Below are 16,100 nucleotides of genomic sequence, written 5' to 3' on the forward strand. Positions count from 1 at the left end.
AAATTTACACCCTAGCGGTAATAGTATAGAGTACCAGGCGATTGATCAATACTATGGCCGATCGGTGGTCTTTGCCAAAAACGATGAGGGCATTGTTTCTTTAAAAGATAGTAGACAAATACTGAAGATAGCATCAAAATGGGTGGTTTTATTACATGGCTGATCTATGGATCGACAACTTGCAAGCAACAGCTAGCGATCTCAGGATTCATCTTGCTTCGCGCAATGCATTGAGCTAGTAGTAATCATATAGGTGTTGTCAAGCATTAATTTACAGAAAGACATCATTGAAAGCTTCTACTACCGATTGACGTGCTTCGATATTACAAACGCTTGACACTAATGATTGAAACGTTTAGGGAATGGATGTCTATTACAATGTAAAGAGGAAATGGACTACTTTGGATAAAGGATTGATGTTCAAGATAATAGGATGTTGGGAAGCTAATGCTAGAGCATGGATACCAACAACGCGTGACCGTCGGCGTGTGAGAGAGGGATGTTGTGCAAAGACTAATGATTTAGTCCGATGGTACCTCTTTGTTCTCTTTCTATTTTTTTTCTCCTCCTCCTCCTCCTCCTCCTCCTCATTGTGTGCGTCCAATAATGACTGGCCAGTCGCCCATGTCATATACCCCTTCTGGGGCGTTCAGCATTCCTGGATCGTCGCCGTTGAGCAACAACAATAGCAACAACAACAACACAGCATCAAGTTCTCTCTTTAGGACGATTGAAACAGGCGCCACGTCCTTGTTGTCATCGATGCCTTCCAATAGCAACAACAGCATGCCAGCACCTCCAAAACCTTTATTCAAAACAGTCGACACGACCACTTCACGATCGAGCAACTCTATGTTTTCTTCCACTGCATCCTCCTCATCCTCATCGATACCATCTTCATTACAACCAAAGCAAGACTTCAAGTTCAACTCTATGCCAAATATCGTTAACGGCTCGTCGTCGCAACAACAAAAACCCCCTCATCGTGCAGTATCTTGGAACACACCACCGACATTCTTTGTCACCAGCAAGAGCAATGATAATTTGAGTGCAATGGATACAGAGCCCACGGAATCATACAATGTAGCGTTTGGCGAGGGAAAATCGATCATGTCATTGAATGATGCCGAGGTAAGGGTGATTATTGGAAGCCTGTGTAATGATGATATTCACGCGGCATGATCTGTTTCCAGGCAGCCGGAAAATATGCAGGAAACAAACGCGAGAGCATATCTACCTTTGGCAACGAGTACGTTTTCAACCGAGTTGATGGATCTATCTTTTACTTAACGTGTTTATCATAGACGACGAGTATCATTCAAGGCATCAAAAGAAGCATCTGTGGATAAAGGCAAAGGTAAATGAGGGTGTGTATACCAAACAGTAACAGGATTTTCTCATCCTTTCTTTCTTTTTCTAGGTGTTGAAGGATCATCATCCCGAGATGACGATGAAAATGAATCCAAGATCAACGTGTTTGGTTTTGCACCCGAGTCCAAGCAAGCTATCCTTGATCACTTTACAAAATTCGGCAAGATTCTCGAGCATGAAAGCAAAGGCAATTGGATCATGATACGATATGCCTCGCGTGATTCAGCACAACAATCCTTAGAGAGCAACGGCAAAGCTATTGCAGGCGATCACATTATCGGTGTCACTACAGCTGCTTCTAGAAAAAGGACAACATCCGAAGAATCGATCAAGCCTACAAGTACACGCATCGTGCCATTTGGTCAAGCCAAGGATCTTTACAAGAAACCAGAAGCTAAGAAACCGGCCACAGCAAGTCCTGGCGGCGTTACTCTTGGCAGTGGCAAGGTCGGATTGAGCGTCCTGGGTTGTCCTAGCATCACTCCAAGTGGCGATATCACTCTTGTTAGTAGCGGTAAAAGCATTACGAGTAATATCAAGGAACTTTTGTTTGAATGGTGATCATGTTCTTCCTCGCCCCCTCCCACCCATATAAAGAGAAAGAGATATATACTATTAATGTGCTTTGATGATATCAATGGGTTGCATTTGTTTTATATATGTTTGTGTGTTTGTGTGTGTGTGTGGTGTGTGTAGTGGCAAAAGGCAGCAAAACGAGCTGTACAAGTGTATATATATGTGTGTGTGTCGGGAGATAAAAGAAGATAAAGAGAAAAAGGGTATATAATGACTTGGAATACTTGCACGATGGGATGGGTGGTCGATCGATCTTGATTTAAATGTCCTCTTCGCCAAGTACATTTCGAATACGGTCACGTAACGCTTCAATGGCACCCATCTTCATTTCCAATACCTCATCCAATCTGTCAAGATAATCAATGAATTCACTCGACATTTTGAGATCATCGTCAGGTCGACGTTGTCCTTCGCTTTGCTCCTTGAGACTCGTCATATACAATGAAAAGTTGGCAAGTAACTTGGTTTCCTTCTTGGAGCATTCAGCCACTTCTCTGATTTCGCCGCGATGGTACTTGATAAAGTCTTCAATGGTATGTTGTTCAAACAAAATATCATCATCATCGGTGGTATGTTGGGGCGAAGACATTTTAGCGGGCATCATGTTGAATTCATTGGCTGAAGCAGTCGAATGGGTCCTATGCATGGAGCTGCCAGATGAAGGAGGAAGCTGTTGTTGTTGTTGAGGTGGACGTCCAGAGGCACCACTGCTACTACCATGTCGGCTTCTGCTAAATTCGGAAGGATCAAATGCATTCTCAGGTGATGATGCCATCATAAGGCCATGAGCATCTTGTTGCTGCAAATCGGATGATCGAGGACTGCCACGGTGATAAGAATGATGACGAGAAGTGGGTGGACGATGGTGTTGTTTGGGTGAATGTTGTTGTTGTTGAGGATCCGCCAATGGCTTTGTTCTTGTTTGAGTCATACCCATACTATCCGCATAGACATGTTGTCGTCGAGATGCATTGCCAATGGGTTCGTGGAAAAGTCGATTTTCATGAGGGAAATCTTCATCAAGAATATTAACGTCGCTGTCGCTTGGGAAGTATTCCTCATCCAAGAATAAATCATTGTCATCGGCTTCATTGTATAGCTCTGGATCATCCGATTCTCCATAATCGATATCTCCATAATCATCTTGATAGCTGTCATCGTTGCCATAATCAAGCTCATCATTGGCCACTCTGGTATTGGGGCTGACATCACCACCCTGGCTTTCTCCACCAAGGACTCTTCGGTCTCGTTCTCCTTTGAGTTCCTTAACACTACAACCATATCATGAGTCGTTGCTCTCTCTCTCCTCTCACACCATTATAATAATCATCACTCACCGATCAGCGTAACGTAGTGTGTTGAGTGTGTGCTCGCTGTTGCTTTGATTCGGAGAAATGGTAGCAATCATACATGTGCGAGAGTTGCCAACGAATGAGTCCTTGAGCACCTATAAAGCATAGCTTAGTAAACATAAACGTCCGACTTGCATGATGTTGCATGAAAATAATTACCTGCGTTAGCTTACTCTGGCGGAACGGCGTATGTCGTTTATCTTGATCCAAAGCACGAATACATTCCTTCAATGCCAACAAGCTCTTGTTAATCTCTGCACCTTCCATTCTACAAAGACAAACCATGAGTGATTTTTGTGAGTGTTTGCAATAGAATGAATCCTACCTTGTCTTGGCATCAGCGTCTCCTCTATCAGCACCACGTTCGCTACCAGCCAAATCAATGAAGCTGAGCTTGCCAATGATCTTTTTGCGACTCTTGAGTGGTTTGAGAAGGATTTGAAGAATGGCATGAGATCGGGATGAATCCGAATTTGCTCCCGTGCTCCCTGTAACACAAAACCAAGATCAGGTCCCTGCTCCCTTTGATAGACATCCACTCATTTTACCTGTGCTTCTTGCTTGACTACCATACTCAAATACTTGCATCAAATCATTCACGTTGTTGATGACGTATTCCTTCAATCCGACGATCACCACGTTTTGTTTGCCATCCTCACGAGCGAACAGCTTTTTGCGATTGTTGAGAAGATCATACAATTGACCCTGGTAGATCTCATAAAAGCCGATCCAGGCCGTCAGGTTCTGATACTCGGGGGTTCGAAGCATGTTGAAAATGTCTCTTGCAGCCAAAACATATAATCCGTGCTTTTGATCCAACATGGTAAATGTCTTTCCAGAACCAGTCTGGCCACTAGCAAATCGTAGCAGCATGAATGAGTGAGTCAATGAATGATGCAACAAGGCAATGTCACTTACTAAGCAAAGCAGGTGGCCTTTCCACCGCCGAAAACGTACTTGACAAGAGGTGCAGCTGTCCGTTGATAAACCTTTAAACAGTCAGTAGATCACGTAAATAGAATCCACCCATTTGCCTATCCCCGAAAACAATGTACCTGCTCGTTCGATGCATCATTGTCAAAGACATCATCATATGTAAAGCTGTGCTGTTCAATGTATCTTGTCAAGTCCACCTTCATCCTATGAAACATGATAAGACCACAATGCCAAATCTTTATAATGAAAAGGGATACTTACTTTGGCTCATTGACATTGATGCTGCGAATACCACATGTGGGAGAAATATCCTTTTCGCCACGTTCTACTTCCTTTTTGTTGAGAGGTCGCTTTCTCACCACGACACGAATCTTTTGATTGAGATCGCTTTGTAACGCATGGCCGCCACTATTACCACCGCCGCCACCAGTGATAGTGACAGGTGAATTGGATGAACCTGCTGGTGATGTACCAAAAGAAGAAGGAGCTGTCATGGTGAAACCACTACTAGCAGCAGCAGCAGCACGTTGAGAGGCGGCGGCACGTTTTCCACTGATGGGGACACCATAAGGATCGAGTAAAGGACCTGAGCCACGGCGAATCTCACATTTTTCTTCCTCATCGGATGATTCATAGTCGTCTTGGAAGGATGATGAAGCAGCAGCGACAGCCGAAAAGCGATCATTGGGCGATTTGCCACCACCACCACCACTGATGGGTTTAATCGTGTCGGGACGTTGTGCCTGATCTGGTAAAGTGCGTGAGCGAGATCTTGTCGTTGCAACCATATTGGAAGAGGAAGAAATGGTTGCTTGTGGTATCCTTCGTTGTTGTGTTGAGGGAAAAGATGGGTCTGGGATTCCCGTACCTCCTGACATGCCCTTGGAACCGAGCAATGATGACGAATCCAGTGGTCGTCGACGATACGTTTGGGGTGTTTTCAAGCTGGTAGGTGTAGGTGTAGCAATGGATGGGGATGGAATCCCACCACCACCACTTGAAGATACAGTAGCTGGTGTCGTGGTTGGTGAAGCTGTTGCTGGTAGTGGTGTTGTTGTAGTTGTTGATGCAGCAGCAGCAGCAGAAGAGGATGTCGTATTGTTGGCAGTGATAGGCGATGACACGAGACCATTCTCAAGCGTAGGCAATTCTTGTCGTAGTTTTTGAACAAGCTAAATATTCAACCCCACCATCATCATGTAAGCATGATCTCTCGTCGCTGTATATCCCTCCACGCGTATTGTAACCAACTACTTGCCTGAAATAGCTTCCTTCTATCAGGAATCGAAGTGATGCCCAAGCTGCTATAATCCTGCATCGATAGCTATAATACATGTTGGATACAAGGGGCATCCCCCAATCAATAAACCAGCCAAATGTTCCCACCACCACCACACCACACCAATGCGTTACCTGTGCAAGTGACTCGAGCTGGGTGATACCATGCGTAGAGAAGCTAATAGTCTATGTTATAAGAAACGTCGCGATTGCCACATAGCACGAGTAAAGCGCAACGAACCTCGGGTAGTACTAGAATAATATTGCAATGTGAGCAAGGAAAGAGAGAGTCCGCTTGTTTCAGATTGAATGACCGTGTTGGCCGTCATTTACCTGCTCTAGATCGGCATCTCGTAGGGTATCGAGCAACAACGTTGTTACCATGTGGACCGAGTTATGGAAAGTAATGCAGAAAAAAGAAAGAGGAAAACGCTGCAAGAAAGAAAGAGAGGAGAGCTGCAAGAAAGGAAGCGCTGAGTCCTAAACAACACGCACTCTCCTTGTGTCCTCCACCATCCATCCCCCACCACTGCCACATAAGGTACCACGTTCTCTCTCACTATTGACATTGCCAAACATCACCCTATAAAGTATTCAAATATGTATTGATGAATTACCTTTGTATTGTACAATCCACTTTTTATCTTAGCGTTACGTCAAAAGTAGATTGTATGTGGCGATCCTTTTTCTATTCACTAAAAAGGAAAAGTACATCTGCTGCTGTAATGCATTTAACTTCCAAGGTTGTCGTTTAACAAATAAACGTTTGCTACTCATCCTTTCATGTCCCCTTTTGATCAATGTCTCGATCCAGTCAACGATAGAATAAATCAAGGTGCATCGATGGTGTCGACCGAGCACCATTGTAAAATACATGTTACTTACAATAAACACGTGCTACAGCGGCGGATGGATCTCAGGGGTTTGGTAGTTGTCGTTGTTGTTCATTATAATACTACTCTTTGTTGTAAAGATGATTGATCTAAACATGCATGACAATGAATGATGGAAAATGGGATATGGGATCGAACTTTCTACTACAGCTCAAACATCAACATTAGCAACGCGTATGCAACCTTGGATTCATGCGATTCAATTGGTGTCGTTGGTGAATCCTAGTCGTGTAACGTGGTCATTTTCAAATACTATGGATGACCTGTGATGTCCCCACACAATGACACGTCTTCATGCAGACTCCGAGAATGATATCAAAAGCTACCTCTTCTTCTCCCAAAGCCCACAATCCTTGTCATAAAATCTAATAGAAATCAATGCCCTGATCCAATAACAGCAGCATCCAGGGGTGAGATCATGATGATTGAATCAAGCTATGTATTGCCGAATATACAAAAAAAAGGGAGAACGTATCATTGGGTGTTTTTTTTTTCTTGTGTGTGTGTGTGTATATGTGCATGTTGATGTGAACATTTGGGGAGGGGGTAAAATGATTGTCTCAAGCTGATACGATGGTGCTAGATGGAATATCTGGAAGGACTTCGTCGGGTGACTTGGACGTGTCATGGCTCAGCGGAAATACAAATGTCTCAAGATGTTCCAAAGTATCACTGGATGTAATAGATCAGCATGATTGAAATGATGGGTATGGATCATGTTGATGTATGTATCTTACCCTTGAAGCTTAATCTTGTATTCCCCGTCCTTTTCATCCAAGGCAAAAAAGCGTGGTTCAAATACTAATCCTCTATCTTCACGTTGACGGGTATCGGCACGCTGTCGTTCTTCTACTGCTAGCTTTGCATCGGTTGCTAGATCCATATCATTTTGCTTGATACCAAGCGTTACTTTGGACCATAATCTATAATAAAAAGGGCCACGTTTAGGATCACTCATAAGCCTCCATCGATGTACATACCTTCTCGACTCATTCAATTCTTGCTGGGATTCAGGTTGAATAAGAGGCGGGAGAATCTTTGATGACTTGACATCAAAAAGGCTCGTCTTTTGTGATGTCTGGAATAAGTCATGTCAATTGTTTGTTGTTGTGGCATGTGCATGGTCAGGGAACAAGGGATAGTAACAAACCTTAGGCTTCGAGATAAACATTTCGTTTGACCAGGTCCCCGAGATCTCACGCAATACCTTGCCGGTAGGTTCGTGCTTGATCTTGCCAATCACTGCATTATAGCTTCCCGTAAAGAATCCCTATACAAGAGGTTTAATGAATGTGCACACAAAACTTAAAGGTGTCGATGAGGATGCCACCATGTCGTTTTTACCTTTGTTTTAAAGTCGAGTTCACAAATGTATCCATTGGTCGGGCAACGCACCGTGCATGAATCCCCCAATTCCATCACCATTTTCCCAACTGCAAATTGACATGTGAATACCATGCGAGAGTGAGCAAGAATGAAAAGGAATTAACATAAACATGTCAATGGCCCATCCTTGTCCTCTCTCCTTTTTGTGTGTGTGTGTGTGTGTGCCTGATAATGACCCCAAGAAGAATGACTTACATAAAATACCTCTTGCATAGACATTAGGCATGGTGACATGGTAGGTTTCATTGTTCCATCGTGTAAGGGTAATGTGGGACGTGCCATCCATAATGGTTGCAGCACTGTTACCCAGGAACTTTGGTTTGGGCCTTAGGTTACCCTGGATCACAAGACCATTGTCGGGGCTTGCATAGTAATAGGCGCTCATGGGTGGGTGATGTGATACTTGCTCCGCAATATAGATCGCTTTGGTACCATTGTCATAGTTCCACTGACATCGAAAAAACTCGCCAAGAACAGGATTATAGGGTTTCTTGACACCCTGAAATAAAAAAACAAGTATTAAACCTTCCATGCGTACATGTGTGCATGTGTGTGTGCGTGCGTGCGTGTGTGTGTGTGTGCCCTTCACGTGGTCATTTTTTTTACCTTGGGTTTGATGTGCCATCCGGAAAGAAAGTATTGCACCACCCCAATAAATCGATCTAAAGGATCCGTATATGCATTGGCACTGTATAAGATCACATGCAGTAATCATTGACATGCACCAAGAAGGGGTTGAGTGAAAAAACAAGAGGTGGTTGGTGTCAACAAGATCGTCTTTTACATGTTCTCTGCTAGTTGTAGTTGTTACTCACGCTTGAATCAAATCGGGATGACTCATGAAATCAGTGATGCGCTCTAGCATACTACGAGGTTCGAGTACAAAAGTAGGAAGCGCCACTCGATGTAGGTCTTTTCCTTTACGAAGCTGGGCAATAATGTCCAAGATGATGCTACGTGAGTCGTCTTCAAGAACTTCAGTGCAATCGGGATCGCCTTCAACAGCTGCGTTTTTTCTGGTCATGTCGGTGATGGATGCAAAAAAGGGGAAAGATAGGAAAGGCGAAAGAGAAGGGAATGATTGGATGTGATGGCAACGGGCGTGCGTGCGTTTTATATACATATACACACCCTGTGTGATCGGCATGAAATTTGGCCTCTTTTGATAAGCTCAAGTTCCCTTGTTGTACCCATCACCCCGCACGCAGCGTAGTGGATGCCCTCTTTTAGTCTCCTTTTCATGCATCACTCGACACGTATACATAAAAAGGGATCTCTTCCACCCCTCTATTGTATTGCTCCTTTACTGCATCATAGAAGCGTAACGTAACATACACGTTCCTCCCAATCCAAAAGAGTGATTGATTGAGTATACGGATGTTGCATAGGCCATACTATGTCTTTTAAAGTGCAGCTTCCGAAAGCATCACCTAGTCGGAAAAGAAGCTTCCATGATGGCTTTTAGTGATTTTCCGTCATCACCCATCATCGACTCCTTTATGTCTTGTGTCATATATAAATCGATCAGAACTCTCTTTGACACACATGACGTGAATGATTCAAGCCTCATCTCATTTTAGAAGTCGCATTGGCGGCATATCCCTCGGTTTTTGATTTGAGCAACAGCAGTAGTTACACACAGGCTACGTATGACGTATGTCAAATGATTGATCCGAGCGTAGTGAAGGATGAGTATGTTAAGCCTACATTCGATTTGGTATTAAAAGTATGGTTGATTATGTATTTGGATATGCTTTTATATGGATTATGATACAAAGGAGGAAGTTGTTGGGGTCGCGACATGCACTACAACTATTATGAACACATAAATAAAGAAGTAGAGAGATGAGTCATATTCAAAGGTTGATGGGCTATAGAAGAGGATAGCTAGGATGGGTTTATTGATAATGCGTAACAAAGGCTATTTTATGATGACAAGAACAAGTCGTTTATGGTTGCTCAACAACATAATGCAAGAAAAGGCGGCCGCTGAATCCATTGGTCACGCAAGACAACAGGCTTTTTTTTTTCGTTTCTGCTTCACATACACCTACCTTCTTCGGACACCTACAAACGACTATACAGTAATCCACACCATAGAATGGGAGACCGATCGACGCTGCATCCACCCACTAGCACACGAATGCCTGAAAGGACAAGCTCGCCTAGCCATGGTTCACGTACAATGACGATTGACCCGGCACAAGAGGACTATGCAGATGAGAACACTGACAGTGGTGAAGACGACGTGGGGATACTACGACTTCGAGGTGATATGTCAGCAAGACGACCACGAGCTATCCAATGGGATGAAAGTGTCGTTGATAATGAGCACATGAATAAAAAAAAGTCGAAAAGTGAGTACCTTCACAATGAAAACCCGAGATTTGTCAGCTTACATGGAATAGTTTGTTGTATATATCATCGACCGCGAGCTGTGGGGGAATCCTCGGATGAAGAAAGCAGTAGTGATAGCAGCAGTAGTAGCAGTGACAGCAGTGACAGCGACAACGATCATAGCGACCATTGTGATCATCATCATCATCATCATCGTCATCAAAGCAAGAAGAAAAAGAAGAAAAGAAATCCAAGAGAAGCGAGTCCCAATGCATATGAACGACAACCGGTTTATAAAGGTAAATCAAATCATATGGATACGTATATGGATAGTACAATGAATGGATGCTGATGTTTGTTATTGAATACTAATAGATCGACGTTGATGAAGCAGACCCCTTCGATATCGCTTTTTCTTTTCCACTTGATCTTTTGAATAAAACGTCGTCGAATAAGGCCTATTTCATTGTTACATGGCATTATGGTGAAAAGTAGAGGAGGATGGAAATCGCCTGAGATCCAATCAATGCATGATAAAACAGACGCGTCGCTGAGTGGAGAGCTACTTTCTTTCATTCACGCTTTTCTTTATTCGACAATGGCACCTATGAAACGACGAAACGCAATGATCCCTAAACCCAGAAGAGCGAGAGAACTCGCCAGCATGCGCAGAAGGAACAGCGCAAAAGCAGTGGACCTTGTCTCAGAGTCAGAGTCAGAGTCAGGATCAGAATCAGACGAACAAGAGGATGAAGGGGTTTACGAAGTGGAACGCATCGTCGACCATCGAATGTCAAGGCGTTATCCGGTAAAGTGTTGAGCGGAGGCGCATTCACGTTGTGGGGTCAACTCACTACTATTATAGGGTACCAAGGAATATCTTATCAAGTGGAAAAACTATGACGAGGACAGCAATACATGGGAAAACGAAAAGAACGTGTACGTGGGATCTATAGCATCGAAGCCAAGGATGGCATATTAATGTTGTCACATGTTGGATAGCTTCTCTGAAGATTTGATGAAGAAGTATTGGGATGAGAAGAACAAGGAGAGGAACAACAAAAAGAGATCAACGGCTACATCAAGTTCAATGAAGAAGAAGAGGAAGCAAGAGCGCGACAATGATAGCAAAGTCGAGGTCTCTATTCATCCGCCAAGCGGTCTCGAATGGGAGGATGCCAAACGAGTGGTACACATCTTTGCTGACAAAACCAGTGAACTTTTCGGCAGAGTGGAATGGTAAATGATTGTACGTGGTAGCTGTATCATTCTCTTTACTGATATCGTCAGATAGGCCCGATGATCAAACGACTTTATACAGGACGTCCATTTTACGAGATGAAATTCCTGGTTTGGTACAGTATAACAATAAGGATGGGATTTATGAATCGTATTTCTGACAACAGCGTTGTATAGCTCATCGACTTTTATGAGAAGCATCTTGCGTTTGCCGAGACAAAATGATCTGCAAGGGGTGTTATTTGACAACAAAAAAGGCGCAAGGACGAGGACGAGGACAAGAACGCTTGGTACCCATCAATGAACCGGATATTGCAGGTTGTTTTTATCGAGACGTATTAGCATTATTGTTATTCAAGATTTATTACATTCGCATTCTTTGTCATATACCAAACAAATGGGTTTATGGGTTGTCATGGGATTTCTGGAGAAAACGGGATAGACCAAGGAACATTGAATGTCATCCTTTTCTTGGTAGTGATGAATCAGGAGAGGGAGCCTCATTGTCTTTGAGAAACTGGAAATAGAACAAGGCTTACTACTCTGTGTGCTTTTAATAGTAGCCCAACCTGCATTGACATTCGGTGTCACAAGATGCGAGCGGCATGCAGATCCGTGCTCATTGTTTACACGCACACACGCACACACACATGGTCATTTGCATGAACAAAGCAATGTTGTAGTGAAAAGTCTACACAATACAAAAGTTGATATATTACATGGACGAGAAAATGCACAAAGGAAGATATGACTGGGATGATTGCAATATATGGTGGTGGTGGTGTGGATGAGTGGTGGCTCTTTTTGGAAAGTAGTAATAGAAAGTAATAGAGATGATGACGAGGATTAGTTATTGGTTCATGACATGATAAATAAGATAGCCTGGTAGACCGTATACACCAAAACCCATCGATTTGGCCATCTTGGCAAAGCCTTCCGTTTCAACCTGATGCTGGTATACGTAGGCTGGGAAGTTGGCACCTTCACGATGCACTTCCGATTTGACAAGTGTAAAGGTTGCACCCTATAGGAAAAAGTAATAACAATGACATGAGCTATCACATGATCCCATTTCCTCCTCTACTATCCTCAGCAACCAAAACTTACCACGCCATCCAAAGGTACTTTGTTTAATCGACCCAAATGGGTTGGCATATCCACCATGAGTGCACGGTGTGTCAAGAATTCGTAGTAGCCTTCGAGTAGTACGTAGTCCTATGATTGAAACATGAGCGACGGGTAAAAGGAAAGATGGTATCTATATGCACTTACCGGATCCAAATCCTTTTGCACAGCCAACGATTGTTCGGTCTCTTGCCAATTATTCTTGTCATAGCCCCAGAAGGAGTTATCCTCAGTTTCACGCAAGCAGTTGGGAACGACAACATCCACATCCACGCTCATGAGATCTTCCAAAATGGTATCAGGATACTCAACCAAGTCGACATCGAGCCACAATACCCAAGAATGTTCCTCTCGGAGTGCGGCTGTGAGCAAATAGTTTCTTGAGCGAGCCATGTATGAACGGCGTAAGGGTTGCAATTCAAAAGTATGGCGCTTATCCTCGGGTAATTCGAAGTTAAAGTCCTTTTCGTAAATGGCAATGTGGTGATACCGGTCGTGCTCACGATTCAAAAATACATCAGCTTGTTCCTTGAGTTTATCCACGGTATCGTCATCCGTATCCGATACAAGAAAAGCAACCGTGATGAGATGCTTGGGGTATGTCATGCGATCAAGCAGCTCAAAGTAGCGTGGAAGATAGGGTGATGCATTTTTCAAAGGTGTCAAGATCAAGACGTGCTCTTGTTTTTCCTTGGCATTAGGAGAAGCTTCCAGGTCGTTCAGGTTGATAAAGGTTGTTTTGCTTGAGCTGCCGGTTGAAAATGCCAGGGCCTCGTTCCATGTCCGTAACCGGCCACCCATCTCACACCCGTTACCACCAAGTGTTGCTTTTGATAGCGTCAATAGTGAAAGAAAGAGAAAAACCAAAAGGGTCACTAATAGGGCTGTGAGTCGTTTGCTTCCTCGCACATAGAATGCTGCTGCTGCAGATGTCTTTGTGCTTGCTTTCTCGGATGATGACATGTGTGTGTGTATGGGTTTATACGAGTGATAGGAATGAAAGATGGAGAGCGATACAAAAGTGAAAGGGAGAAAGGAATGCAGGTGCAAGGGAAAAAAACAAAAGGGATCGACAAGAAATGTAGTCGTCGGGAAAAGAAAGGGTGCTACAAAGTCCTACCTTTTGCCAGGTGAGCGAATAAACCTTAGCCTCGGGCGGGACTCAAATCACATCACTGTATTATTGGCTTATCGGTCATTTCTATTCTTGGCCGCTCCCCATTTAAGCTTCTCGACCTTTTTTTCTTCAAAGAAAGAACCATCGATAGGTTTCAGCCAAGCCATACTGCATGCTGTTGCTCTGCGCAATCTTTATGAGGAGGGCTGGTTGAAAGGCACTATAAAATTGGTTCGATTCATGGCCTTCTTTGCCCAGACTAATGGCCAATGGTTCAATTTCCTATATATCATTATTGTAATTATCGCGCAATTAACACCCCACAGCCGTACTTTAGTTTTCTATATACGACATCACCATCCTTACTTTTCCAAGGTGCATGACATCTATGCATCAATATCGATGCAATAATTAAAAGGCGAAATACCCAGGTGCTTGAGTGTGCAGATCCCTGACGACGATCCTTTTCCATTCCCATAGCTGTTGTGTGAGGATTTTGTGACACGGGATGAATATGAGCGGAAGATCTCATGCCGATGATGTGCGATTTTCTCGCTCTCTACTCATAAAAGGAACATCACATTGCATTGAATGTAAACAAAATCCACACCATCCAATTTTAGATAACCATTCGCATCATTCTTTTGTAGGGCTTAGCAATGTTATGAAATCACACGGCTATAGAGAAATGATCGCAGCTGTTGCACAGCCGAGAGATGGAGCCAAAATAGAAATTCTGCGACGACGGTGTGAGAGAGTATTACAATATCGTGCACAATCGTTGAGACACAAAGTGAAAGCGCACATCATGTTTAATTCTGTGCATGGTACAGACTAAACCTTATTCTTGTCATTGCTGCCATAGACATGTGATCAAACAAACGCTCAAGTCAAAATGTGAGAAACAGGCGTCAGCCCCATATACATTGTTGTATGACCTAACTCATTTAATCCTTTCAGCCTTTTACTATCAAGCTATCTATATTATTCTTGCCGTCATCCATCAAGAGAATAATCGTCATTGCTAAAAATGTGTCTATGCAGAAGAAAGTGATATCGTGCAACCGGGTTGTTCTCCACAGACCATTCACACAAAGGTTGTATGCCAAGCGGTTAATCGGCTGGTAACATAAGGCACAATCCCACGCATCATGATGCTTCAAACTTTCATTGTTTGACCCATAGATTATCTTCGTATACTGAGAGCTTGTCAGCTTGGTCGTTGTGCATCATGCATCATAGTTTTGCAATCTGCCATATGCCTTGCATGAATACTGGTTTGCTTGCTGATTATGTAATGGCGCGTCATCCAATACTGATACTTGCATATATTGAATGGTTTATTCGATGAGATTGACCAGAGACTATTTTACAACCGGTGTGCTGAGGCGAAGTGGAAGGTATTGGGCGCAGCAGAAAAGAAGATACGATGATGGTTGCTGTACACAAAGAATAATGCCGACCGAAAAATCCGATGTTGTGTTGCTATGACAACGCCATTCGCGGTAAAGGGATTTACAAGAATGTCCGCAGAACCCATTCCACTGTAGTAGTGTTGTTCAAAACGATGATGACTTCATTGTAGATGTTGCTAATTGCTGAATCTAATAACCCGGCGTTAGATACACTACATAATCATGTTTTCATATTATGGTGGATGGATACTTACAACAGGATGCTATGTTGAAGCAGCTACCAAACGCGATGATGAAGCGAACATTCCTCAATAAGCAACACCAATAGCTCCTTCCTTGCCGTCGTGTTTGAACGAATCCATTTCACTCCTTTCATTGTTGCTGCTACCCATCAAAGGCGCCTGGGACATTGATGTCAATGCACCATGTCGATCCAACTCCGAAGGCACAGCGATTGCGCCGAAACCATGCATCGCACAAAGTGTCCTCAAAAAGTGTCCACGTCCAACCTCAAAGTGTCCATGCCAAAGTGTCCTCAAAGCGTCTTCAAAATGTCCACGCCAAAGTGCATTGAAAGTATCTATGCCAAGTGTCCTCAAGGTGTCCTCAAGGTGTCCTCAAGGTGTCCTCAAGGTGTCCTCAAGGTGTCCACACAAAGTGCCCTCAAAGTGTCCACACAAAGTGTCCTCAAAGTGTCCTCAAAGTGTCTTGAAAGTGTCCTCAAAGCGTCCTCAAAGCGTCCGCACCAAAGTGTCCTCAAATTGTCCACGCCAATTGTCCACAAAGTGTTCAGGCCAAAGTGTCCTCAAAGTGTCCTCGAAGTATCCACGCCAAAGTATCTTCAAAGTGTCCATGCCAAAGTGTCCTCAAGGTGCCCTTAAAGTGTCCACACAAAGTGTCCTCAAAGTGTCCTCGAAGTATCCACGCCAAAGTGTCCTCACAAAATGTCCTCAAAGTATCCTCAAAGTATCCATGCCAAAGTGTCTTCAAAATGTTCATGCCAAGTGTCCATACTTGGGGAGGGAGCTACATCAAAACAATGCAACATGAATATGCAATTCATTACGCAGCATGA

The 16,100-nt window shown here is 43.5% G+C and overlaps 7 protein-coding genes across 7 annotated transcripts; 4 read left to right on the forward strand and 3 right to left on the reverse strand.

Annotated features, from left to right (window-relative positions):
• Nucleotides 1-606: 606 nt before the first annotated feature.
• O0I10_002419 (uncharacterized protein) lies at nt 607-1,932 on the forward strand (the record flags this gene model as incomplete). Its single annotated transcript, XM_058482501.1, has 4 exons — nt 607-1,131; nt 1,194-1,249; nt 1,305-1,357; nt 1,421-1,932. The coding sequence occupies 4 exons, from the start codon at nt 607-609 to the stop codon at nt 1,930-1,932; spliced, it is 1,146 nt and encodes a 381-aa protein (XP_058346525.1).
• Nucleotides 1,933-2,206: 274 nt separating this feature from the next.
• O0I10_002420 (uncharacterized protein) lies at nt 2,207-5,897 on the reverse strand (the record flags this gene model as incomplete). Its single annotated transcript, XM_058482502.1, has 12 exons — nt 2,207-3,218; nt 3,285-3,394; nt 3,459-3,567; nt 3,625-3,787; nt 3,848-4,152; nt 4,218-4,288; nt 4,355-4,439; nt 4,497-5,407; nt 5,494-5,559; nt 5,649-5,691; nt 5,755-5,765; nt 5,847-5,897. The coding sequence occupies 12 exons, from the start codon at nt 5,895-5,897 to the stop codon at nt 2,207-2,209; spliced, it is 2,937 nt and encodes a 978-aa protein (XP_058346526.1).
• A 1,069-nt stretch (nt 5,898-6,966) lies between these two features.
• Nucleotides 6,967-8,816, reverse strand: O0I10_002421 (uncharacterized protein; the record flags this gene model as incomplete). Its single annotated transcript, XM_058482503.1, has 8 exons — nt 6,967-7,078; nt 7,144-7,329; nt 7,387-7,484; nt 7,557-7,676; nt 7,751-7,839; nt 7,988-8,291; nt 8,399-8,480; nt 8,608-8,816. The coding sequence occupies 8 exons, from the start codon at nt 8,814-8,816 to the stop codon at nt 6,967-6,969; spliced, it is 1,200 nt and encodes a 399-aa protein (XP_058346527.1).
• Nucleotides 8,817-9,935: 1,119 nt separating this feature from the next.
• Nucleotides 9,936-10,515, forward strand: O0I10_002422 (uncharacterized protein; the record flags this gene model as incomplete). Its single annotated transcript, XM_058482504.1, has 3 exons — nt 9,936-10,149; nt 10,201-10,428; nt 10,505-10,515. 3 exons carry the CDS (start codon nt 9,936-9,938, stop codon nt 10,513-10,515), a joined length of 453 nt encoding a protein of 150 aa, XP_058346528.1.
• A 212-nt stretch (nt 10,516-10,727) lies between these two features.
• O0I10_002423 (uncharacterized protein) lies at nt 10,728-11,593 on the forward strand (the record flags this gene model as incomplete). The annotated part of the gene is made up of 5 exons (XM_058482505.1): nt 10,728-10,937; nt 10,995-11,068; nt 11,132-11,368; nt 11,424-11,484; nt 11,546-11,593. The coding sequence occupies 5 exons, from the start codon at nt 10,728-10,730 to the stop codon at nt 11,591-11,593; spliced, it is 630 nt and encodes a 209-aa protein (XP_058346529.1).
• Nucleotides 11,594-12,218: 625 nt separating this feature from the next.
• O0I10_002424 (uncharacterized protein) lies at nt 12,219-13,456 on the reverse strand (the record flags this gene model as incomplete). Its single annotated transcript, XM_058482506.1, has 3 exons — nt 12,219-12,392; nt 12,476-12,583; nt 12,641-13,456. The coding sequence occupies 3 exons, from the start codon at nt 13,454-13,456 to the stop codon at nt 12,219-12,221; spliced, it is 1,098 nt and encodes a 365-aa protein (XP_058346530.1).
• A 2,036-nt stretch (nt 13,457-15,492) lies between these two features.
• On the forward strand, nt 15,493-15,906 carry O0I10_002425 (uncharacterized protein; the record flags this gene model as incomplete). Its single annotated transcript, XM_058482507.1, has 1 exon — nt 15,493-15,906. One exon carries the CDS (start codon nt 15,493-15,495, stop codon nt 15,904-15,906), a length of 414 nt encoding a protein of 137 aa, XP_058346531.1.
• Between the last annotated feature and the right edge of the window lie 194 nt (nt 15,907-16,100).

This window comes from Lichtheimia ornata (assembly GCF_029851405.1).
Source record: "Lichtheimia ornata isolate CBS 291.66 chromosome Unknown scaffold00007, whole genome shotgun sequence".
NCBI lineage: Eukaryota > Fungi > Mucoromycota > Mucoromycetes > Mucorales > Lichtheimiaceae > Lichtheimia > Lichtheimia ornata.